Consider the following 24106-nt stretch of genomic DNA (forward strand, 5'->3'; position numbering starts at 1 on the left):
GCTAAAGAGGAAATGTCATCATCTCCTTGTGGATTTCGATCTGTCTCATTTTGATTTTCCGAGAGATGAATTATCATCGTTGGTTCTTACTCGAATTACATTCAGATGAACTGTCACTTCAATCGTTTCCATCACCACCAGAGTCATTTAATTGATGAAATGTTCATGATCTGAGAATTTCAATCACAAAAATTAAATAGAAACAATGTGATTGATTAAATATCATATTCGAAAAGAATTTATTGATTATTTAAATCGGCATAGAATTGGACTCAAGTTTCCTTTATAAATTTTTCTTTTATTCTTTCAAGTCAATTCTTTGACCTCGAGATTGAGTTTTGAGCTTTTTCTTTAAGTTTAAACAAACAATTTGTTTAAATGTTGCCTTGGATTGTTGTAAAATATTCTTTGATCAATTAATTTTATAAACTCGATTAGATTTGGATTTCATTATCAATATTAATAATAATAGTTCATTATACAAATTTTATTATTTTGCTTTCGAGTTAAATTTGCCCGTATGATCAATTTAGGCTCGGCCTGAGAGATGATGATTTCAAGTGGAAAGTTTGTGCGAGTAAAGGAATAGTAGATTGTGTTATATAAAAATCGATGAGCAGTTAAATGTGATTACATGAATGAATTAAAATAAGTCTCATCGTGTAAACAAATAGATTTCATTTAACTTTACTTATCGAGTGGGTTGTTAACTTTATCGCATGCACTTCCTTAAATCCTGTACAGAGCTACTTTGATGTTCCTCACACACGCGTTGGTGTTTTAATTAGACATCGTCATCGTCATCATTTTCAGTCCATTCTTCATCACTTGTATCTGAACCGCTCAGTTTACGTTTTTTACTTGTTTCATATTCTTCCTCCTCTTCGTCTGATGTAAACTCCTTGTAACTGACACGTTTTCTAGCTGCGGTTCTAGTTCGAGATCGTCCACCAGCTTCATATTCACTGTCATCAGAATCAACGACAAAATCGTCTCGTCGATATCCTCCTTTTTTACTTCCTCTGACACGTCTACCTTTAGATTTTTTTGATATTCTAAACTTTTTCCAAGAGCCGTTACTTTCTTCTTCTTCTTCGTCTAAAGATTCTTCCAAAGTTTCTTCCGACGCATCTTCTACTTCGGTATCAGATCCACCTTTGAAAGATTCGTCCGAATCGTCCTCTGAAGGAGCTTCCAGGTCGTTTAAACGTCGTTTTTTCGCTTGTCTTCTTACTTTTTTTCGCTTCTGAGGCTCAAAGTCAGAATCTTCATCAACCACCTCTTCTTCCTTTTCTTCTTCATTGTTAACTGGTTCTGCTTTCTCATCCACTTCAGGTTGCACGAGATCTTCTGATTTTGAGTCTACTTCATTTTCGATATTAAATTGTTCTGGTTCCATTTCGTTCTCCTTTTCTTCAGCTTCTTGTTGTTTCAAGGCTTGTTCGATCGTAGCCATATCTTTACCTCTTGATTGACCGAAAGGTACATCTTGTGGCACTTCATCGTAACCTTCATCTTGGATAGCTGAATTAATCATTGCATCGTACTCAGTAAATTGATAACTGATCTTTTTACGACTTCTAGCTGATCGTAATAATAAATATTCACTTTCGTCACTTTCTCCATCTGACTCATTATCACTTCTTTCCATATCAGATTCTTCATCAGAAAATCGTTTAGAATATTTTTTAACCGGTTTTTCTTCGTATTCTCTTTCTTCAGTCGATTTCCTGTGGTTTTCAACGGGCTTGGGTTTGAAAAGTTGGTTCAGACTAAGTTCTACTTGTTTCAATCGTTGTTTACGCATCTCTTCAAGTTCCTTCTTTTCGAGAGCCTTTGATAAAACTTCAAAGCGCTCTTGTAGTTTTTCAATTAATAGTTTCTGTTAAAATTAAATGATGAAAAAAAAACGTTAGAAAATACAAAAATTGATATAAATTTTGGTCACTTACATTTTCACATGGTGGACAAAACCAATCCCCTTCAGGAATTGACATTAGTGGAGGCCTAAGGCATGCAGTATGGAAACCGACGTCACATTTGTCACAAAGAAGAATCTATAAAAACGAGATCATTACAAAGGTAAGTCTTAATGTAATTAAATAGCTGAAATAGTGATTTGGTCAAAAATACGATAACTAACCCAATCTGGATGGTCATATTTGCCACAACGTTGACAAGGTGTATCATCATTAATCTCTTCTGATTCACTACTTGACTCTTGGTCGGGAGCTTTTTCTTTGACTGTAAAAAAGGTAAACAAACATTACGATTAAAATAAAGTCTTGATTAAAAAGCTAGACCATTAAAATTTTAAATAGAAAATCCATCTCTTGGGTTTAGATTTACCTTTTTTAGCTGTTCTTGCTCTTTTGAGAATAATTGGTTCAGCATCAGGCTCAGGTTCTTCGCAAGCGAATTCGTCTTCATTTTCATCAAATTGGAGTATTTCGTCTTCTTCTTCTTCTATCTCTTCTTCCTCTTCCTCTTCACTCGGCTCACTCGAAGAGTCGGCACTATCCCATGGACAGCCTTTCTTTCCGGGGATTCCTTTCTTCTTCTTTTTTCTTTTTTTCTTAGATCGATTTTTTTCGGAAACTTGATCACTTTCACTCGAACTTTCTTCAGTATTGTAACTGCTTTTTCGAGAGTCTTTACTTTTGAAGCTATCACAGCTATTTTCCTGAGATTTAACTTTATTTGCTTGCATTTTCTTTGCCATTTCTTCTAGATGTTGTTGTTCCCGCTTCACTTTCTCAGCGAGTTCAGCATTTTTCTTCTCCTGAAGCGCTTGTATCCTACGACTTTGACGTTTGATTGGTTGTGGCGATGGAGATCTTTCGGCATTTTCGATAATTTGAAGCTCTGGAATTGAGACCCTACGACCTCTACCCCTACCAGCTCCTCCCCTCCCTCTACCACTTTGAGGTTTTGCTTCAATTGGAACTTGTACTTCGGTTGCATTTTGACTCTCTGATTCAGATTTTTCGTCAAAACTTCGATTATTTTGGTTTTGTGTTTTTCTTCCTCCTCTTCTTGATTTTCTTCCTCTTTTTTTACTAGAAAATGTCGATCTTGATGGTGTTAAATCTTCATCTTCACTTTGCTCCTTGTTTCCTGATTCTTGTCCATTAGATGCTTCAATTAAATTTGTGGATGGCGAAGACTCGAGTAAATTGATTGGCTTTTGTTCATCAAGATCTTCATTTGTATATTTTGATGAGATAGGTTGTTGGAAGCTCGAACAAACTTGATCTAAGAGTTGATTGCATAAATCTGTTATATCTTGAAGGTTCACTTCCAAATGCTTTTTTTGTGATGAGAATTGATCTTTAGTTGATATTTTGTCTAAAAGGTTATTGAGAACTGTATGAACTTCGGAGTCGATTTCAGCGGGGGCACTTGATTTTTGGAAGTTAATGTCTGGTAAGAAAAGTTTAGGAAGTTGATGACTTTGCTGTTTACAATCTTGACCGATTGATTTTAAATCAATTTTAGAAAGATTATCATTTTCTGATTCACTTTTCACGATGCACTGGGTGGGATGATGATTATCATGAGATAATGTCACTTCATCTTTAATGTAATCAGTTAATTCACTAGAGTTTTCACTTTTCAATTCTTCAGTGGGAATAAGCTTTTGGTCGAATGAGAAAGTGGACCTTTCTTTTTCATATTGTTCATCTTTTATACTGTTGATTGGAAAAATTAAATTGCTATCATCATTTTCTCTTGTATGCTCGCTCGTTGGTGTAGAATCTTTAAGTTGGTCAAGAGTTTGTGTTTGTAGGCTTGAGATTAAAAACTCGAGATCAACTTTATTTCTGAAGAAAAAAAAGAAAAGAAAAGAAAAATAAATTAATGGTTCCAATTAAACATCAAAAGCTATTCAAACTTACTTGCAAATAAGAATCCAAGACTTTTCATCATCCGGCTCTTCGCGGTAAAGTCTTAAACAAAATTCAGAATCAAGTTGAAACCAATATTGGTTACCATGAATATCCCTTCCTATGGGAGCCAAACGGAGAGATTGAGCTTCCATAGCATTGATACCGGTTTTAAATTTGGCATTGTAATCAAATTGAGCTTCAAGGAGATTCTAAAATAACGAGTAACAGTGAAACAGTAGGTATAAAAATTTTGTCACATAAATTGTCAGATAACCAAATTAAAGAGACGAAAAAAGGCTTAAAATCTCACCTTGAAAGCAGCGAGTCTGATACCGAGATTGACATTTTTGTATCCATATCTTTCGAGTTCCCAAGCATCGACATTAGAATATTCTGAGATAAATTTAACTAATGCTCTTTCCCATTTGTCCCGTTGAATATATTTACGTCTTTTTCTGAGAAGTTTAATGTGTAACTCGACTAATTCTTCTGGAGCTGTAAAGAGATGATAAAAAAAAGAGAATAATTAATAAATAACGTAATGATACTTTCCATGTATTGAAAGAAAAATGACAGGAGAAAATAATTTGAAGAAATAAACAACATGTATAAGTCCCAGAGAATATGTAATAATAAACACACAAGAGAATGAGAAATGCATCAAGAGTTATTAACTTACTTTTCTCATTGGTTTCTAACATAGATTTTAATTGGGCTATGTCCAAATGTAGATCAAGAGATGAACCAAATTGTTCAATGAATGAACAAATAACTGCAAAATTAGGATCACTTTCACAGATTGGTATCTCAGTGGTATCAAGTTTACTCTCCACTTGTTCCAATTTGACAGGAGAATTCATGTCTACATCAACACAAGCCATGATTGTTTAACGAAAAATAAAAAATAAGATTTACAATTGACAGATGAAAGATGACAGCTAATTAAATTAAAATGATGGTGATGATCATGAACACAGGGTTAACTTGAAAAAATTCACTTTATCACCTCTCTCTCTCTCTCTCTCTCTCTTTCTCTTGTTTTCTTTAATCTCTGGGTCAGGGGTTGGTATTGATAAATAAATTGCGAGATCTTTTTCTTTGCCCCTTGGAGAAAATTTTATATACACAAGGTGACGGGTTTTCTTTTAGTCGCCAAAAAAAGCCAAATTCTCGGTGGTAACTCTAGAGACACTTGAATAATTCACAATGTAAAAGAAAAAACTGTGAATTTATTCTGCCGACAAACAAAAAAAACATGAGAGAAGAAAGAAAAATGTAAAAAAAGAAAGATAGAGAAAGAGAGCAAATGAATTAAATGAAAGGTAAAAGGAAAGTAAAAAGAAAGAGAGAAAGAGAGACAGAGAAACACAAACAATAAATCCTTTTATTTTTTGGATAAAACTCTTTGATTCTTTAAACTGCTAACAGACGAAAAGAAATTAATTGTCCAATGATCATTGATAATGAGTAAATTGTTCATATTGTCAGGATAAAATTTAAAATAGATCAATACAATTAATGAGTAATAAAAAATGATAAAAATTTTCTTTCCACTTTTAGAATACAAATTTTATTTAGAAGAAATAATTTTCTCTTTGAGAAAAATACGTCATCAGCCAATTAGAATTCATCATAATATGGAAGCGCCTTTTTCGAATTGAGAGAAGAGAATAAAATTCAAATTCTATTGATAATTTTTCTTTTCTTTTTTGTCCTCAAATCCAATTAATTCTCAAACAATTTGTCATCTCTAATCTTGTAATTCTTTAATTAATTGACAAATATTGAAATTCTCTTCTTCTTAATTGTGACCACCCAATCATTTAGATTATTTTCTCTTCTTTCACTCCAATAATCAGCTGATAATCTTTAAAATAATCTCAACGTGTTTGCTTTTTTTTGATTGTCTTTTTTTTTGCTTGTTAATTGTTGATTGTTTTTTTTAATTATTTATTCATTTTGTTAATTGTTTTCTCTAATTGTTTGTTTTCTGCATTTTGCTTTTATTCTTGTTGCACTTGGACTTGTTTCTGTTTGGTTGTTGTGTTAATCTTTTTAACGTTGTGTTGAAACCTCATTGTAATGGCTTCTGATGCAATTAGGGTTTATCGTCATGCCTATTTGAAAAGTGCTGAGATCGTTGATACTGAATATAATTTACTAATCCATGTACAACCTTTACACCATTTAATCGCCTCTCTATGTGGCTCTCACCTTATCTGGAAGGTGGAAACACTATTACCCACCCTTACCCGGCATCCGAGGATGAGTCAGGATCACGTTTTCCATATAATCTGTTGCCTTATGTCAACCGAAATGAGTTACAATCTATTTAAACTAAATGACATTTGGTCTTTTCTATTGAAAAATTTTTTCCAATCCTGTTGTATTAAATATGAAATTCTAGCCGATTTCATGACCAACCTTATTGGCAATGGTTTCTACAAGGAGGCCAAAAGTGAATACAATTCAGTTTGGGCAAAAAGGACCATGACTTATGTAACCGAAGACATTTTTGAACAAATTGCCAACTCTTGTGTGGCTCTTTGTGATTATATGGTTTGTGTTGATGAATTAAGCTCTTCATATCAACCATCACAACAAAATTACATGATTTTGGATCAAGTTGTTAACATTTGGAAAACAATTCTAAAAAACAAACCCGGTCCTTTAGATTTTTTAATTCCTCGTATTCTTGACATTTATATTCATAATAATGAGATTGATGAAGCTCTCGAATGTCTAATTGCCTACAAAGATCTTAACAGTGACAATTTAAACGCTTATATTTACATATTCAAGTTCTTAGGTTTGTATTTGTTTTTTTTTCCTGTTTTTCTCTTCTCGAAATGTTTCTAATTCATCTTGTCTTTTCTTATTTCTTCCATTTACAGTAAAATATAAAAAAGCCGATCCAAAATCAGAGAAAATTATTGAGGATTGTTTTCATAAAGTTGCTCAACTTTCACCTTGTTCACCTTTAATCATTGAAATGTTGGATTACTGTAAAGTTGGTTCTCGTTATACTTGTACTATCCTCATGGAATTTGTTGATTTCTTTCATAACAAAGAAAATCTTGAAGCATGGAAAAAGTTGTGTATTCACCTTGAAAGATTGGACATTTTGGAATGGGATACAATCAAAGAGTCTTACAAATCAATTTATTCGAGTTATTGGCCTGAATATCATTGGAAATCACTTGAATCTCGAGAATCATCTGAGTTATTAGAATGGAAAGAAAAAGTTTATCAAATGTTAGTCAGTAAACCGAAAAATCTAAAGCATAGAAAAAATTCTTTCAAAGTACCATTTCGTCAGAAGAAAATTAAATACGAAGAAAAAAGATAATTTAAAGACAATCAAGGTATGAAATTAAATTTTCTATCAAACAAATTCGCTCACAATTTGTTCATCTTCTAATCAGAAATAGAGGATTTGCAAATCAATTCTAATTTGCATGCATCTTAAAATTACTAATTAATGACTCAAAAAATTTCTTTGCTAATTGTTTTTCTCTCTATTCATCTCTTTAGCATCCAATCGACAATCTACAAACTGTAACAGTTTAACTGTTACTTCAAGTTGGACTTACAAAACTTATCGCTCAGGTTACCTGTTTGTTTCCCTCATTTTAACCATGGTAACTGAGTGACCGGGAAATGTCAACATATCACCACCTTCAAAGGAGGAGGAGGAGGAAAGAGACAGAGAGAGGAGTCGATAGACTCGGAAGTAATACAGAGAATAGCCAAAGGTGGGATTATTAAAATAATCATTCTAATAACAGGAACACAGAGAAAATAGAAAGAGAGAGAGAGAGAGAGAAAAGAAAGAAATTGGAGGTGGACAAGGAAGAAATAACAGAATTGGTGGCAATAAATAGGGAGAAAAAAGAAAACTGATTTACCTGTAATTTACCTGATAGTCCATTCTAAATGTGAATAACCCTTATCGTTTTCTTATATTCTTCAAGTGATTATTTTTTTTTCTTCTTTCATCATTATCATCATAAACATCAGAATAATATATTCATCTATTGATATATCATCTACATGCACACTCACAAATACGAGCCAAAGGTGGAAAAGAATAGAGATTTTTTTTTTCTTTTTCTCCCTTTTCTTTTTTCTACTCTTTCAATATTTTTTTCATCTCTTTCTCTCCCTCTCTCTCTCTCTTTCGTGTTGCTCACTCTCACAAAATATATTACCTTTTGTTTATAGATATTTTATCTAACTCAATTCAATAATTCAATTCGTCTTATTTTCCTTTACCAGATTTGATTACCTCTTGATCGGTGGATTTTGTTTCTCTCTTATTGTTCAACCAATTCTGGTCTCAATCAAAGTTTTTTAGTTGATTTATTTTGTAATTCGCGTGGTAATTACTTAATTTAATCAATTTCCTTTTTTTTTGTGCATCGTTCACCAAGCGGATTAATCAGTTACAAAGAATTGGTGAAACTTTCTCAATATTCTTAAAGTGAAACTTTTTGTTCTTGATTTAACTTTTAATTTTGATTCATTGTTTGCTACTCGGATTTAATCACACAAATGGGTTGTGGAGCAGCAAAAGCCACTCAAACATCAGAAGGACCTCAAAATAGTATCAATGAAAAGAACAAAATTCTGGACTCAATAGCCCAAGAAGACAATAATAATAAAGTATCCGATCGACCACCAACTCCAGGTAACAGTGAGTTAAATTTTTCAACTTTTCTATCGAATTAGATTTGGTCCGTTTTTGATTGTATTGTCTTTTGTTTTGTTCTAGTGCCCAAACCAGTTGCATTCGAGATACCAATCGATCCATCGGTGACCGATGGCGGCGGAGATGAAGAATCAATTGTTAAGAAACATCCACCAAAACGATTGGCACGATTAGAGGAGCAAAGGGCTTCGATTCCGACAGTTGATGATATTAAAGAAAAAATAGCGAAAGCGGAAGAAAGGAGACAAGAAATAATAGAGGAAAAAGTTGCTAAAGCTCGAGCTGTTCAGGCCAAAGCTCAAGGAGAAAAGGTAAATGACCGAAATTATAATATATTGATGAAATTTGTAATTTAATTAACTAATTGTTTCCATCTTACAGTCTAGTCAAAAAAGTAGCAGTAGTGATGATACAACAGGTTCCAATAGTAATAAGAGTGAGGACAAAAAAACTACTGATGAATCAAAAGACAAAGCCAAAGAAAGTGATGGAAATACTAATGATACCAATAATAATGACACAATTAACAGTAACAATTCAAATTCAGTTGATAAAAACAGCACCAATGGTAAGGATAAAGTGGAAACCAAAAGCAACGATTCTAAAAGTGATGATAAATCTAATGACAGTTCATCAAAAGAAGCAACATCAATTAAGGATAAAGTCGATTCTTGAAGAGAAATCAAAAACAATCAATTGATTCTTGAGCTCTCGGACAAACAATTTCAATCAACTAATATACTTAATCAAGGATTATTACAATTATTATTATCAATATTATTAATACCTTAAATTGATCAATCATTTTCATTGTGTACAGTATTTGAACAGTTTTTTTCATCTCCTAACCAAGTCAATTGCCTCCTTTTGAACATTAACCCCAACTACTAATTAATTATAATAATTACGACATTTTTAAACTTCCAAGTAATTTAAAATATCATGTTGATAACTATGAACTCCCAGGAATCAGGATAAACTTTTATTATAATTAGACAATAATGTCTCTTGAATGTGCGTGAGACAAATATCATCAACATTAATGATGATGTTTATGATAACCATAAACGAGACAAAATTGATGACAACAATCAACGAATTTCAAGCGAAAAAAAATCAAATTTAATCGTAACAATTAAACGAAAATAAAACTCCCTTTGTAATCTCATACTGAAAATTTTTTCCATTCTTGTCCTATTAAAATAATCATTTCTTTTTTTTCCACAAAAGAATTAACTCTTTTTCTAGACAATCAATTACTCACAGATAATTAAGCAATCCATTGACAATTTAAATGTCTTCTTACAGTTAATCACAATCAATAATCGAGAGAAAAAAATTCGATTCTCTTTGTTTGTTTTCCATTTTTTTTTCCAAGAACTTAAATCATTAAGGTTTTTGTTTCTCTCTCACTCGCTCATTGATTAGTGAGAAATCAAATTTAATCATTGGTTAATTTTCTCAATGAAATTGGTCACCATTTCCTACTAATTAGAATAACTAACCAAATGATCAATTGATCAGAAAAAGTAATCACAGTTAAAGGGATTGATTGAGATGGAAAAAGGTAACAATCGGACAATAGCGTTGGGGAACAATTTAAGTTACTAACAAGACTTTTGATTGATTTCTCATCTAATGATTAACATTAACAATCGATTTTTTTTTCTCTCTCTTCATCATCAATTGATATTATTTATCAATGGAAATATAATATACATTTGATTGTTGATAATCTATTCAGTTAACTTCTTATATTTCTTTCTCACTCTCAGTTAATCAATTCTGTGGACATTTTTCTCGGAAGGAGAAAATATTATTTTATCGTAATAATTTATTCGTAATAATAATGATTAGAATAAAAAAAATATTATCAATCGATATGAAAGATTTTACCTTTTATTTAAATTGATCCAATTTGTTGGCCAACAATTTAGATACAGAGCACATTTTAAATATTAACAATATACTTGCTTTTTGATCAAAAATATTGACAAGTAATTGCTTTAATCCAACATTAATAGGAACAAATTAATTATGATTGTTTGGATGTTAACATTGATTAGATTTGGTTGTTGTTTTCAGTTAATTTAGGATTTATATGAATTACAGGAAGTATATATGTTTTATCAAAATTGGAAGTTTAAATTGTACACAAATTTTATTGACTCAATTGTAGACAATTAGTTAATAAGTTAGATGAGTGGTTAAAGATTGGTCTTGGGTTGTGATTGATGATGAGGGAGATTCAATCAAATTTGATTACGATCAACTCGATAGCTGGTTATTGGTGTGATTGTGATTGTGATGAGGTGATGAAAATTAAAAGTTTTGATGGTGTTTTTAACTAATACAATAAATCATTTGGATAATATATTCAACAGGAGCATCTTTGTTCAGATGGGAATAAATTTATCAATTAAATTAATGGGAAATGATTAGAGGGAGATGTTAATTGTTCAGGGTGATTTCCATGGGACTAATTTGCCGTCCATCCAGCGTTTACATGGTGCCTCTTCAAACCACCATTCAGATAAATGATCCCACGTTTTAGTTGATTGTTTGGGTTGATTGAGAGCTGAACAAATTTTACAACCATAATGAGAGTATGTTTGATAATGATATCGTTTCCAATTAAAGTAAACATCATATTCCTCTGGAGTTTGAATCAAATGGACCAGATAATCAGCCAATTTGGCTGGGGAATCGTAAGAAAGAGCATCAATATAAGAATTAGGTGGTGCTATTCGAGAGTAATCAGCACCACCGAAAACAATTGGTACAATTGGATAGTTCAAGATTGAGAAAAATTTCTCTGTTACATAATCGGGACACAATGAATTCTCAAAGGAAAGGTAGAAATAATATTTTTGGCTCAAAGTATCGTAACATTGATCGGACATTTTCGGCAAACAGGTAAGGTTACCACAGGTTCCAAAGATATCAACGCGTATGTATTTCTTAAGCTCATCTACATAAGATTCGCGATTTGAAGGTGTTTTACAATTTGAGACAAACCAGGCGACCTTTCCAGGTCGATAATGGTTAATGGATAACTCGGGTTTCACCGATTCGAGCGGAAGGAAAACTGGAGATAACGAAAAGTCCGAATCGAGGCGATAGGTAACAGTCCAGTTAATCAACCCATTGAGAGCGGCTACTGGTTGGAAGACGGTGTGAGACGGTGATTCGTGATTAAGATAAATCCATCGCTGTTGAGGATCTCTGGTTCCTGTTGGTAAATCAGAGGTTTTTATATCTGCTGAATGAAACATCAGAGCATCAGCTTCATGATAAGAATCACGATTAGATGTGAATTGGCAATTAGTGTAATCACAATTAGACTGCCAGTTTTGGATGTAATCCTTGGTTTGGAAGAAATCAGTCCAAAGAATTATCGTAAATTCCTTTGATTTGGAAGCCAATTTAGCTTTTTCACCAATTTCGAGCTCATTTTCTAGTCTAATTTGTGGTTTACTTTCTGGTCCAATTTCTGGTTCAATTTCTGGTTTAATATCTGGTTTGTTTTCCTGGAGGTTTACCTTAGGTAACTCTACTGGTTTCTCATTGGTTTCCTTGGATTCAGATTTCTTTTCATCAATGAAACCATCTTGTAAAATTTGGGAAACATTTAGTTGATCAATTACAATTGAAGATTGATCAGATTGGTGGATTAATGATTTATCCTCATCATGGACAACTAAATCCTCTTCCATTTGACTCTGAATGGGTTCATCGGGTATAACTGGTTCTCCTTTGCTTATTTCTTTCATGTTATTGTTATTATTTTGATCATCAACAACATCTTCAACTACCATTGGATTTTCACTGCTTTTCAATTCTAATGGTTCGGAAATGAGAGATGCAGGTAATTGGGGAATAAGATTTGTCCGTTGGAAGATGAATTGAATCAAGATGAATATTGTTATCACGAGAATGGACATTGCCAGTAAGATCTTTGATCTTTTCTTACTCATTATGATTATTTCAATATGGAGACACAGTGAGATAGGAAACAGAGGAAAATAATTTAGATGAATCAACCCAATCAGAGGTAATTAGAGGCACTTCTAAGGGTCACCAGTCGATGAGAGTGGGAATTACACCTGAGGAAATTGTTAACTGTCCATTAATTAAATCACATGGAAAATAAGTAACACAAAACAACGTAAATTGATGATAGACAATCGAGAACTTGTTTACATTGATGGTTGAGAAGAGGAAAAAGTTACAGCTGATCAAGACCTTTGTTCATTTCAATCTGAATGTGAGAATAGATTAATTGAAGAAACTGTTTAATTGTTCAACTTGATTATCCGATATTTACATGTGAACAATGTGGATGTTTAATTAGTTTAGTTTGTTTAATTTTCTATTGGAAAATTTTTATTATTTGTAACTGTTAATGATACGCATCAAGTGTGGCACTTTCAATCTTGAACTTTCACCTTGATTTTGGACTTGGATTAGTCTTTAAACCTGCTAATTAAATACAAATCGAATATGATAATTAACTGAATTACTATTGAAATTTTTCTCATGAGTAATTTGGCTGATTCACTAAATGAAATTCTTAGATCCTTAAGGAATCGAATCGAAAACGAAATTTGAGTGTCTTCGAATCCTTAGTAAGTTTTTCGATCTATTAACTTGCGAAAACTGTTCAAGTTTTTTGTATCGACTGTTAATTGTTCAATTCGATTAGATTACAATCAAAATAGTTCTTTTATTCTTTTAATTTTTCCAAAAGAGTACATTAATTGTAACGAACAGAGAAGGAAAATATTTAATTAGGATAATTTGATTGTCGACGAGATCTTTTTCCGTCTTCTTTTTAATGAAAAAAAAAGTTCTGAGTGTTGAAAGAGATAAAGAAAACCGGAAGAGTGAGAAGGTGAGGAAGTAAACAGGAAACAGATAATTAGACAAGATGAATTAAAACCTGAGTATTATGAGTGAGAATCAAGAGTTTTTATCAAATGGTCAATAAGTTTATCCATGGTATCCACCTGATCGTGAACCACCACCATAACCTCCTCGTGATCCACCATGACCACCACCGTAACCTCCTCGAGAACCTCCACCGTATCCACCTCTGGATCCACCACCGTGTCCACCACCGTAACCACCTCGAGATCCACCTCCGTATCCACCTCGAGAACCACCTCGGTGTCCACCACCATAACCTCCTCTAGATCCACCACCGTGTCCGCCACCATATCCACCTCGTGAGCCACCATAAGCTAAGTAAAAAAAAAGATTAAAACAAAGAGAAAATTAAAATTTAAATGGAAACAATTTAGAACAATTAACTAATCACTTACATCGAGACTCAGCGGCTTGAAGAGTATCCTCTTCACCGTAAACTGAGGCGACGGTTAACATGACGATAAGAGCACAGGCGATGATAAAAGTCTTCATGGTTGATTAGGAATAGAAATTGATTTCTCAAAATTAAGAATAGAATTAAATTGTTCAAGTTAACTGTTGATGGTTAGAATTGAATCTGATGAATTTCAACTGAATTTCAATCTCTTTTTATACTAAATCCAAAGTCTATTAATCTTTTCTCACCCTCGTCATCAATTCTCTCTCACTCACTCACTCACACTCTCTCTCTCTCCCCTTCGCACCATTGGAGATAAAAATGAACGAAATCAACAATTAGAATTGAATTGCGACCCTGATTCATCCTAATTAACTCCCGCCTATTTGTCCTCTCTTTCTAATTCTCTTTCTTTTCTTCCAATTTCACCTTATTCCAGTTCTCCCTTCCTCTTATCTTCATCATTCTCATCCTTTTGATTGTTCATTGAATTAATTTTTCGTTGCTGTAATTATCATATATTAACATTGGTGAGAATCACTGATTAGCTTGAGAACTAAAGAAACAAGGAAACATTTTTAAGAGAGTTAATCATCAATAATTAACTAATTGTCTTGAACCATTAAACCTGTTTACTAATTTTACCAATAACTTATATTTGTTTTCTATTGTTGATTAATTCATTTTTTTTCTTTTTCTCTTTAGAACTTTTTTCTTCTTAATATCTTCTTTTCTGGTTTTACCTCTCTCTCTCTCTCTCTCTCTCTCTCTCTCTCTCTCTCTCTCTCTCTCTCTCTCTCTCTCTCTTAATTTCTTCCTTGGTCAGTTGATTGCTTCTTATTAAATTCAATTACGATAAATCGGACAAGGTAATTTTTCGCAATACTTTTAAATCGTGATGATTTATTTTTAATTATCCTCAAGCCCTTTAATCATCATCATCGAAAAAGGTAACTTCATATTTACACTTCGATAACAAATTAGGCCTCCAAATCTTTGTGTTCACATTTAAATCTTCATCTCAATTGACTATTTGTTGTCCAAAACTCATTAGAGTTAATTGTTCTATGGAATATCTAATCATCTTCGATTTTTTCGATTTCATCGGTCCTTCGATTAACAAACTTCGCCTACATCCCAACAACACCAACGCCGTTACTTGACCAGTTGAGAGAATCAAATTAACAATGGAAAATAATGACGATCATCTCTCGAACTGTCCAAGGTCAAATCAAGATATTCTTCAATAGTCCTTAATCAACAATTAATCAGCAATTAAGCTTTCAAGATGATTTTAGTTATCATTTCTTTCGCCTTCTTACAACATTAACTTAATTTCAATGACATTCGACTATTTATTTACCTATTGCTACCTTTAAATAGCTTCTTTTCATTTGGTCAACAATTGGAAATGATTAATAATCGAATCGAAAATTTTCAACTGACCTTTACATTCATTATTATCGGCAATTTAATTGAATTTTAATCGACATTGATTTGGATGGTCAGTTTCTCTTTCAGTAAACTTTTGACCATTTGTTTTGTTTTCCATGTCAAACTTAGTGAAAGTTTTTTCTTTCATTATTATAAAGACAATTAATGTTGATTTGATCGGGAAAAAAAGTGGCCTCATCAAAGTTTTACCATTGAATAAAACGATGCTAATGATTTAACTACAAATAGAAGACGATTGTTATGTTATAATCAACATCATTAACCCAAAGTAATCAAAACAATCAAAGGACAATCAGGTAATATAATAATTGTTACTTTCTTAGATTGAAATTCATTAATACAAAAAAAAGATACAAAGATTATAAATCAAGATAATTACAACAACAACAATTAGCGAGAGTTAAAACCTTGGACAGGAAAACTATTCCTTAAATTGGTCAACCCTTGAAATAGAAACTAAATTAAACTACAATTAACTAATCAAGATGAAAAGGAAAGAGAGAGAAGATTAAAATGATAAACAATAGTGTTACAATTAAGGAGAAATATTCTTTTCTCTTTTTTGATTGTTATTAACTTAAATTTTCTGTTAATTTCGATTAGTAACAACAAAATGACCACTAATTATGACCACTCAATTTGTATTTTTCTTTACAATTTAAAGTTTCATCTGAAAAGTGAAAGTAAACAATTTCGGCCAAGGTTGATGCTAAAAACTCACCTTCACTTTTGCTGATTCAATTGTTGTTATTTTGATGATAATTAACTTGTCTGGACCAATCAAATTAACTAAAATCAAATAACGAACAATATATTATCTTGTTAATGATTAATCAAAGATTAGTTGATTTATCCGAAATTAACAATTGATTGGAAGAAGAAATGAAAAGTTAACAAATTGTTAAAATTTTCACTTTTTCGAAAATTTGATTTTTTTTTCTCGTTCGTTTCGTGTTTCAATTCATTGCCATTGGAATTAACAATTAATCAATTGCTTCTAATCGAACTATATTTATATTCTTATACGATATTATCGTCATATAACTGATGTAATCAATTTAATCTTTTAATTACTTTATTCTTCCTACCTTGTTAACTATTTGATTACTTTGATTATCTTTTGCTACTTCCTTGAAGACCTAATCAATTGAACTTGATTGCAAGATCATCATCGTTTTATTATTATTAATTTTTTTATCGTTCATTCATATATATGGTTAATTTTTTGTTTCTCTTAATTGTAAACACTAAATGAAGGTCGATTGAGAAAAAAAAACAACGACGATAATATAAATTTTATATGAAGAGCGATTAAATTGTTTATAACAATTAACAGAAACAAGAAATTTACTTTATAACAAGTAATTTGTCATATGAATAAAAAAAAAATATTAACAACTTATTCAAATCAACATGATGATAATTTAAATAATTAAATATTTGTTCTTGACCAAATTGAATTGAAAGTTTTCATTTCAAAACAATCAAATTAATCAAATTTGAGTAATTTCTTAATCCTCGAGATGATTTCATGTTAAAGACTATGAATTAACCTCCTCATTTAATTCAATAGGCAATTATTCATGAAAAGAGATTCAATTAAGTTCAGGATTATCATGTTGATGATTAACGATTAAGAACTTGTTTATATTGATGATTGAGAAGAGGAAAAAGTTACAGCTGATCATTGGACCTTTGTTCATTTCAATTTGAATGTGCGAATAGATTAATTGAAGAAACTGTTTGATTGTTCAATTTGATTGTCCGATATTTGCATGTGAACGATATGGATGTTTAATTAGTTTGATTTGTACTTTGTTCATATGGAAAATTGTTATTGTTAACCTGCTAATGGATTTGCATGAATTGTGACACTTTTAATCTTGATCTCGATTGTGGGTCGATATTTTTTCGTATTATTAACAGGAATCTTTTCCAATGCATCTAAAGTATCAAATCCATCAATTACTCTGAAAGAGATCATCAAAATGATTAGTAAATTGTTTGTTAGTGTTGCGTGACATTTACTGATATGGTAAAGGGTAATACTCACTTTCCAAATATTGTGTACTTCATATCGAGATGTGATTGTTTATCATAAGTGATAAAGAATTGAGATGCATTTGAATTCGGTCCACTATTGGCCATGGAAACGATTCCACGAACATTATGAGTAAGTGAATCAACTAATTCATCTTCAAATTTTCCTCCCCAAATAGATGTTCCTCCTTTACCAGAATTCGTTGGGTCACCAGTTTGAACCATGAAACCTTTGATATTTCTATGGAAAAGACAATTATTGTAATAATCAGAAGCACAAAGGGCCAAAAAATTCTGAAAAAGAACAACGAAAAAAAAAACAAAAACAATTAATGTTATTTAAGAAAAGTAAACAAACCGAATCAACAGAAAAACAATAACATCAGAAATCATTGATTCTAAAAACAAAAAGAAAACAAAGAAACCATTTCAAAATTACCTCACATGTTTTCGGGCAAAGGTCACAGAACAGTTCGATCTTTAAATCACCCAAATCGGTGTGAATTGTCACCGCCATAAAAATAGAAACAAATTAAAATAATTAACAATCAACCCAAAGAAAGTTAAACAACATCAAGAGCAGAAAAAATTATCAGTGAAAATAAGCAAATGTTATTTTCACAAAAGTCGCTATTCAAATAGACTTTGTTTTGGTTCAAAAATGTGAGAATTTGTTTTCCAACAATCAGTTAATTGTAATTTTATTTCGTTTTTAACACAATTTACTATTAATTTAACCGGTGAACATTTACCTTTACTAATTTAATGTAAGTATTTTGATTTTTAAAGTCGATCAAAACTCTAATTTCATTAAATCTTTTTGTTCTCTGTTTTTTTTTGTTCTCATCTCAGTTTGACTTGTAAAAGTCAGTAATTAGTTAATCGTAATGTCTGATACTGGCAATAATCCAAGTCGTTCTAGGAAAATATTCAATGTAGCTTTAACTCTTATACAACCACCCGAACCTCGATTCGACAAAGAATGGCCGAAAAAACCACCTTTCTGGCAAATCTATGGAACTCCGGTCACTAAGATTTATTGGAAAATGATCCTAGGGTTTGGTGCTTTTTCTGCTTTTCTGATGGGTGCAACGGCTTATATTCAACCCAAGGTTAGCTTAGGAATTTTCGATCGATATTTTCTTCCGGAAATGTTTTACACTGGTGAGCAAAAGGAAAAATGGATTGAACAACAATATGAAAGGTTAGCTTTTCCGCCGATAACATATGATTCCTACACTCGAGATGGATCATTCGAAGAGACCACAAAACAATATCGAGAAAGATTGGAATCTCTAGACACAGCCTTGAATTCACAGAAAGTTTTCCGATCCGCTGCTTTATAAATTGATAAAATTGTTCTAGAAACTGTTAATTCTTATGTATAATAATACTATAATTAGTCTTGTAAGCATCTTGATAAATAATCACATGGAAAATTGTTCAATCATTTGAATAGCCATTCAGTTGATTTTACAATGAAAATCAACATTTTATTATTTTTCTGTTTATTGTATCAAATTACAATACATTTAAAGTAAATTACTTTCGTTTTCTCACTGAAAATGAACACAATACAAAACAATAATTACTCTAATAGATTAATTGTTGTCCCATAGAAAATACATTTCAATTAATTGTAACAGAAAACGAAAAAGCGTCTATTACAATTGATAATTAGCGCAATTTAATCGTATAATAAGACTTGCAATTAGTTTAAATTCAGTAACTTGTTTTTTTTTGCTTAACGAAAAGAAACCAAATCAATCATGATTCTTAACAATTAATTTTACGCAAAATTAAACTCCAAGATTTTAAAATTAATTCACAATTCGAGGCAAATAAAAGTAGATTAGTTTTCCTTATAACTGTTGACATAGCGATTAGATTATGATCAATGAAGAAATGAGATGATAACGATTAAAATTTGTATCGATAATCATTGATTATGAGCAGATTTTGTGATTATAAGAAATATTGACAATCCAATCAATCCAATTGATTAGCATTAATTACATAGATGATCCAGAAAGACGAGAACGATAAATGTTACACTTTGGCGTTAATCTTAATCCATCCTATTGAAACTTTTCAAATCCACTGAAAAAACTGCTTCCTGCAAACTGAATTAACAAAGAGGAAAAGGAAAAACAATTGATTAGTTGAAGATTAATTAGAGAAAATTAAAAGTTACGTCATTGTATTGATTGATTGTTGATAAAAAAAAGGATTTAGTGTCAATCTACTAGAGAGACAAAATTTCAAGTGGATCAATAGGAATGAGAAGATGAAGAAAAGGGTTTCCTTTCGTAAAAAGAAAGAGATTATCTTCCTCTTAGGATGATGAGAATGATGATATTTACTGAAAGGATGTGGAGCATGATTCCTGAAAATTCATCTTCTAGTGCGTGGGTTTTATTTCCTCCTCTTATCTTCATCTCTCTCTCTCTATTTTCCACCCTCAATGTTATTTCCTTCATCGCCCTTTGAATATCTGAACTTTAGATTATAACGGTTTCATTTATCATTAGATTATCATGGAAAAATCAGTTGAAACCTTGACTTTACTTGGAAATTAAATTGTTGTTGTTACTCGTTCAATGTCAATTGTTATGAGACAGAGAGAGAGAGAGAGAGAGAGAGAGAGAGACAGGGAGAGATTGAGTTCTCATGGTGGTAGAAATCATTAGGAATCATAATCACAATTCTAATCATTTGGTTTTCCACCATAAATCATTGATCTTCATGGTGATAAGACTTGATGATTGTCCATCATCATGAATAGTTGATTGTTTATGTTTAACATGATCATTAAAACGGAAACTGTATCTTTTTCCGTTCTATTATTATTTACCCACCGCCCAAGAAATTAACCATCGATAATCAAAACTAAATCAATGATCAAAACTAAATTAGGTTATTCAACTGTGAACACAAACAAATTATTCAAATATAAATCAATCCTGATGCTTATATGATGATGATGAATATAAGACAAGTAAATCATTGGAGATTACAATATAAATAAACAGAATATAAGTTTGAACTAAAAACTACAATCAGAATGAAACAATTAAGCTAAATTTTACAATTACAACAACAAACCGCTAAAGTAAATAAACAGAAACGATAATTATAATAATCACTTGAAAGTAAACCAAATTTAGATAGAGATGAAAATATAATCAGATTAAAGTAAATGAAAGATAATTATTGACTCATGAACCATAATAATCAATAGACAATCAAACAGGGGACCTAATCATAAATCATCATATTAACCATAAATCCATAATTAATATTAAACCAACTGATCAATGATGATGACATGGGATGTAATTTATTTATCTGTTTATCGTTGATGTAAAAATCAATAGTTAATGTCAACAATATGTTCAACTCAGATTATTGATTAGCTTTCATGTCTCAACAATCAACACATAAACATCACTCACAGATTGTTAATTGTTAACACAATTTATCTCAATGAACCATCAAAATGAATTAATAGTAAACAGCAACATTGTCAACAATCAACGAGAGATTGTCATGTACTTACTTTATAAAGAAGAATATGATCAAAAGACGATTGGACATTCGTTAGGTGCTTTTTGGCCAATTTTTTGAGATCTCGAAAAACCCGATTGACTGATAATGAGGCGGATGAATATTTGGCTCGTTTCGATTTCGACAAATCTTGTTTGAATTCTCGTCTTAATCGGGCGATTCTTTCCTTTTCCTTGTCTCGATTATCCTTTTTCACCTTAGCAATTATATCAGCATCGATATTCAGATTGGGCTGGTAATTGTAATAGTAATTAGAGTAAACAGTTGATGTAGAATTCAAATGTTTCTTAACCACATCCTTAGAGTCTAAAGGTAACATTTTCCTTTTTTTTTGTGTCGAATTTTCGATTTTAAAAACGAAACAATTAACTCGCAAAAGAGGCTGAAAAAAGCTTAACGTAAAGGGAAATCACAACAAACACTCAGTCGGTTTGTTTATCAATTCTTACCCGGAAAGTATATAAAGATGAACACAATATCGAAAACACAATTAGAACTCAGAATGACAACAATTTTGTTAGAATATCGATTTAAATCTACAAACACTTACAAACGAACAAAATTAAATCTTTCATTCATCATCTTCCATTCACATCACCTTAGTCTTTTCTATTCTCTAGTGAAAATAAGCATCTCATCGACTCACCGGCCTCTTGCTCTCTCTCTCTTCTCATTCTCTCTCTCTCTCTCTCTCTTTGAGTCGTCTCTCTTTCTTTTCTTACAGAGAATATCATTTTCTCTCTTTTCTCCCGCTTTCTCTCTTGTTCCACCACCACCCTCCCTGTCTCCATCTTCCACCCCACCTCTTCCTCTCAAATTCAACGGACTTTTTAAGGCTAACCCAAGATTCAAACTGAAGAGAAACCAAAATCCGTTGAATTGTCTGGTAACCAATATGTTCATTATTTATTATCAACTAACCTTTTAAATTTTAACTCCAACTGACAAACTGAATTTAAATTGTTCACCATCAATAACAACAACAAACATTGTAAATTATTATTATTACGTAAATATCACTAATCATTTTCATTGATAATTATCACTGAATTGATTTCATTTCTTTTATTTCATGATATTATTAAGTGTCAACTGATTCTTGATACTAACCAGATGAAATCAATTGTTTATTATCACATCAAACTAATATCAACATTTAACAAATTGACATTGATTATTAGATTAAATGATGAAAAGATTATATTCACGACAATTAAAATGACACAAAACAAATTAATAAATCACAGTGTTGATTAAACGACCAAAGGAAATAAAATAATTGTTCCCACAAAAAAAGTTGACATTTAAATTTTCAATTCTTGTTAGTTTATTTTAATTGTGATCCATTTTTTGTGGGTACAATTATCTTAACCCTGATTGATCTAGATAACAATTAGATGAATTTCACAATTAACTGATATTCACAGAGGAAAGAAACACAATCAACTAATCATTTAAGAATAAAAAAACTCTTTTTAAATTGTTAACCAGAATCTTCATTGATACTGCTCATTGGTTTCTCTTTTCATTTCTCAGTTAATTGTTGTAATTATTTCCATAACTGTTAATCATCTCTTTTTCTCTTCCTAATTGTGATAATTAAGGTGAATTTTCACTCCTAAATGATACTAAACTAAACTATTAAAGTACAATTTAGCTCAACTCAATTTAATTAACAAACATGTACGAAACAGTTAAGATGTTGGATTGTCTCGCAAGGGTGGAAATTAATTTTTCCCATTAAACCATTAATTAACCATTTGAACACCTTAATAGAGTCTCAACTAATCAATCAACTTAAACAATTACCAAGTTAGTATTTTAATCAATAGAATCACTAATCAATAGAGATCATCTGAATCTATCAATAATCATTCACCATCTAAATGATAGGAAGATTGTTTTAAATTTTAAAAATCAGTACAATTGAAAATGAAATGATTACTTTTTATTGATTATCGGTTCATCATCGGAACAATTAACAGATTGGTCTAATGAAAAGATTCTTATTGAAGAATTAGTTGGAATGGTATTTTAGTTGCATCTTTTCAATGGTAAACAACTTTGTTTCTTTTGTCGGGTTAAAGTGACCTAAAGGACCAGTTTACAATGACCAATGTCCATTGAGAATTGGCCTTACCTTACCAGAATCTTCCAGAATGAACCGATTTGAAATTAAGAATCTCTTGTGAAATTTCATAGTAACAATTAGAATCAATTGCAGTTACAGTGATACGATTATCATTGTTACTGAATAAATTAGAGATCCTTTGAACATAATCATGATTCAATTAACTTTTAGCTAATCAATTTTAACTAATACAATTGTATTGGTTTATCCATCTTGTTTGTTACCTTAATAAGCTTGATAAGCTTAATTAGCGTTTCAAAGCTCGAAAATGAGATCATCGCTCAGACCGATGGCTTTAATTAGCTACTATGATTCCAATTAATTGGCCCAATATAAAAAGAGAGACACTTTCCAAGATTGGTCAGTTTAATTTTCTATCACTTTCAATCCAATAAAACTATCAAATTATAATTTCAACACTTGTAATTAGCCATCATGTCCAATCCTAAATTTCATGTCGATATGATATTTATTCGTGAAAAGTATACCGATGAATTACTTTCCAAGGTACCACCGGTTAGATTGTACCGATTAATGGATCTGTTTCTGGTGAGTGTTTACTTAATTTTTCGTGTCATCAGTAAATTCTAAATAGTCAATCGTTTCTTTTATTTGTGTTATTAGGTACAAGGGAAAAAGTGTCTCAAAGAATTCATGAATCCAGAGACTGGTCAAGCATTTATGAAGCTGACCCCTAGTTATGATATAACTATTAACACCGGTAAGGGATTGGCTCCGACGGATCTCACTTTTGGCCGATTGACCTGTTTACTTGGAGAAATCAATCGTCGGGCTTTCATAGAGTAAGTAAATTAACCAAATGAAACAAATTAATAACATTTAATGTGAACATTAATTAATCGAATTTTTTTTCTCTTTTTAATATTTAAATCTCTTTAGGAATGGGAATTGTCTCTCAACCAGCTTATCCAAGTATGTGAAACCGGTGGAGGACATACAAACGTTTTTCAAATCGTTTCTCCACC

General features: G+C 31.4%; 7 protein-coding genes across 13 annotated transcripts; 2 read left to right on the plus strand and 5 right to left on the minus strand.

Annotated features, from left to right (window-relative positions):
- Nucleotides 1-215: 215 nt before the first annotated feature.
- Nucleotides 216-5421, minus strand: LOC128389445 (remodeling and spacing factor 1-like). The gene is made up of 7 exons (XM_053349040.1): nucleotides 4570-5421; nucleotides 4201-4385; nucleotides 3900-4099; nucleotides 2350-3824; nucleotides 2144-2244; nucleotides 1953-2057; nucleotides 216-1882 (listed from the first exon to the last, which is right to left on the minus strand). The coding sequence occupies exons 1-7, from the start codon at nucleotides 4769-4771 to the stop codon at nucleotides 785-787; spliced, it is 3366 nt and encodes a 1121-aa protein (XP_053205015.1). The 5' UTR covers nucleotides 4772-5421; the 3' UTR covers nucleotides 216-784.
- A 210-nt stretch (nucleotides 5422-5631) lies between these two features.
- Nucleotides 5632-9823, plus strand: LOC128389453 (GATA zinc finger domain-containing protein 13-like). Of its 7 annotated transcripts, none has more exons than XR_008325464.1 (5): nucleotides 5632-6699; nucleotides 6785-7255; nucleotides 7425-7645; nucleotides 8169-8271; nucleotides 8461-8586. XR_008325464.1 is itself a non-coding variant. In XM_053349052.1 (5 exons), coding segments are annotated over exons 3-5 (543 nt in total). In that variant the 5' UTR covers nucleotides 7429-7645; nucleotides 8169-8271; nucleotides 8461-8585; the 3' UTR covers nucleotides 9277-9823. The 7 variants fall into 7 exon arrangements, 3 of the variants coding, with proteins under 3 accessions (XP_053205027.1, XP_053205024.1, XP_053205025.1); XR_008325466.1 differs by having other exon boundaries at nucleotides 7425-7531; XM_053349052.1 differs by lacking the exons at nucleotides 5632-6699; nucleotides 6785-7255 and adding exons at nucleotides 8665-8912; nucleotides 8983-9823 and having other exon boundaries at nucleotides 7429-7645.
- Nucleotides 9824-10478: 655 nt separating this feature from the next.
- On the minus strand, nucleotides 10479-13066 carry LOC128389368 (alpha-(1,3)-fucosyltransferase C-like). The gene has a single exon (XM_053348933.1). It carries the CDS (start codon nucleotides 12576-12578, stop codon nucleotides 11061-11063), a length of 1518 nt encoding a protein of 505 aa, XP_053204908.1. The 5' UTR covers nucleotides 12579-13066; the 3' UTR covers nucleotides 10479-11060.
- A 241-nt stretch (nucleotides 13067-13307) lies between these two features.
- On the minus strand, nucleotides 13308-14119 carry LOC128389369 (uncharacterized). The gene is made up of 2 exons (XM_053348934.1): nucleotides 13926-14119; nucleotides 13308-13844 (listed from the first exon to the last, which is right to left on the minus strand). Exons 1-2 carry the CDS (start codon nucleotides 14020-14022, stop codon nucleotides 13594-13596), a joined length of 348 nt encoding a protein of 115 aa, XP_053204909.1. The 5' UTR covers nucleotides 14023-14119; the 3' UTR covers nucleotides 13308-13593.
- A 2582-nt stretch (nucleotides 14120-16701) lies between these two features.
- On the minus strand, nucleotides 16702-18020 carry LOC128389360 (peptidyl-prolyl cis-trans isomerase-like 3). Its single transcript, XM_053348922.1, has 3 exons — nucleotides 17862-18020; nucleotides 17436-17716; nucleotides 16702-17352 (listed from the first exon to the last, which is right to left on the minus strand). The coding sequence occupies exons 1-3, from the start codon at nucleotides 17937-17939 to the stop codon at nucleotides 17223-17225; spliced, it is 489 nt and encodes a 162-aa protein (XP_053204897.1). The 5' UTR covers nucleotides 17940-18020; the 3' UTR covers nucleotides 16702-17222.
- A 9-nt stretch (nucleotides 18021-18029) lies between these two features.
- Nucleotides 18030-18911, plus strand: LOC128389361 (uncharacterized). The gene is made up of 2 exons (XM_053348923.1): nucleotides 18030-18189; nucleotides 18275-18911. The coding sequence occupies exon 2, from the start codon at nucleotides 18310-18312 to the stop codon at nucleotides 18766-18768; it is 459 nt and encodes a 152-aa protein (XP_053204898.1). The 5' UTR covers nucleotides 18030-18189; nucleotides 18275-18309; the 3' UTR covers nucleotides 18769-18911.
- On the minus strand, nucleotides 18862-21747 carry LOC128389362 (uncharacterized). Its single transcript, XM_053348924.1, has 2 exons — nucleotides 20982-21747; nucleotides 18862-19545 (listed from the first exon to the last, which is right to left on the minus strand). The coding sequence occupies exons 1-2, from the start codon at nucleotides 21306-21308 to the stop codon at nucleotides 19501-19503; spliced, it is 372 nt and encodes a 123-aa protein (XP_053204899.1). The 5' UTR covers nucleotides 21309-21747; the 3' UTR covers nucleotides 18862-19500.
- Nucleotides 21748-24106: the final 2359 nt, after the last annotated feature.

The sequence above is a fragment of the Panonychus citri genome, unplaced genomic scaffold (genome assembly GCF_014898815.1).
Source record: "Panonychus citri isolate SS breed McGregor unplaced genomic scaffold, ASM1489881v1 Contig00108, whole genome shotgun sequence".
NCBI lineage: Eukaryota > Metazoa > Arthropoda > Arachnida > Trombidiformes > Tetranychidae > Panonychus > Panonychus citri.

What these genes read in the sequence shown, in the direction of transcription:
- LOC128389445 (XM_053349040.1), bottom strand. Translation starts at nt 4,771, where the DNA reads ATGGCTTGTGTTGATGTAGACATGAATTCTCCTGTCAAATTGGAACAA. An exon ending in TCAGACTCGCTGCTTTCAAG is followed by an intron (nt 4,100 to 4,200) that starts GTGAGATTTTAA and finishes TCGTTATTTTAG; the next exon opens with AATCTCCTTGAAGCTCAATT. An exon ending in TTTGTCCACCATGTGAAAAT is followed by an intron (nt 1,883 to 1,952) that starts GTAAGTGACCAA and finishes TAATTTTAACAG; the next exon opens with AAACTATTAATTGAAAAACT.
- LOC128389453 (XM_053349049.1), top strand. Translation starts at nt 8,445, where the DNA reads ATGGGTTGTGGAGCAGCAAAAGCCACTCAAACATCAGAAGGACCTCAA. An exon ending in ACCACCAACTCCAGGTAACA is followed by an intron (nt 8,587 to 8,664) that starts GTGAGTTAAATT and finishes GTTTTGTTCTAG; the next exon opens with TGCCCAAACCAGTTGCATTC. An exon ending in CCAAAGCTCAAGGAGAAAAG is followed by an intron (nt 8,913 to 8,982) that starts GTAAATGACCGA and finishes TCCATCTTACAG; the next exon opens with TCTAGTCAAAAAAGTAGCAG.
- LOC128389368 (XM_053348933.1), bottom strand. Translation starts at nt 12,578, where the DNA reads ATGAGTAAGAAAAGATCAAAGATCTTACTGGCAATGTCCATTCTCGTG.
- LOC128389369 (XM_053348934.1), bottom strand. Translation starts at nt 14,022, where the DNA reads ATGAAGACTTTTATCATCGCCTGTGCTCTTATCGTCATGTTAACCGTC. An exon ending in TCAAGCCGCTGAGTCTCGAT is followed by an intron (nt 13,845 to 13,925) that starts GTAAGTGATTAG and finishes TTTTTTACTTAG; the next exon opens with CTTATGGTGGCTCACGAGGT.
- LOC128389360 (XM_053348922.1), bottom strand. Translation starts at nt 17,939, where the DNA reads ATGGCGGTGACAATTCACACCGATTTGGGTGATTTAAAGATCGAACTG. An exon ending in TTTGCCCGAAAACATGTGAG is followed by an intron (nt 17,717 to 17,861) that starts GTAATTTTGAAA and finishes GTTCTTTTTCAG; the next exon opens with AATTTTTTGGCCCTTTGTGC. An exon ending in AAGTACACAATATTTGGAAA is followed by an intron (nt 17,353 to 17,435) that starts GTGAGTATTACC and finishes GATCTCTTTCAG; the next exon opens with AGTAATTGATGGATTTGATA.
- LOC128389361 (XM_053348923.1), top strand. Translation starts at nt 18,310, where the DNA reads ATGTCTGATACTGGCAATAATCCAAGTCGTTCTAGGAAAATATTCAAT.
- LOC128389362 (XM_053348924.1), bottom strand. Translation starts at nt 21,308, where the DNA reads ATGTTACCTTTAGACTCTAAGGATGTGGTTAAGAAACATTTGAATTCT. An exon ending in ATCATATTCTTCTTTATAAA is followed by an intron (nt 19,546 to 20,981) that starts GTAAGTACATGA and finishes TTGTTAATTCAG; the next exon opens with TTTGCAGGAAGCAGTTTTTT.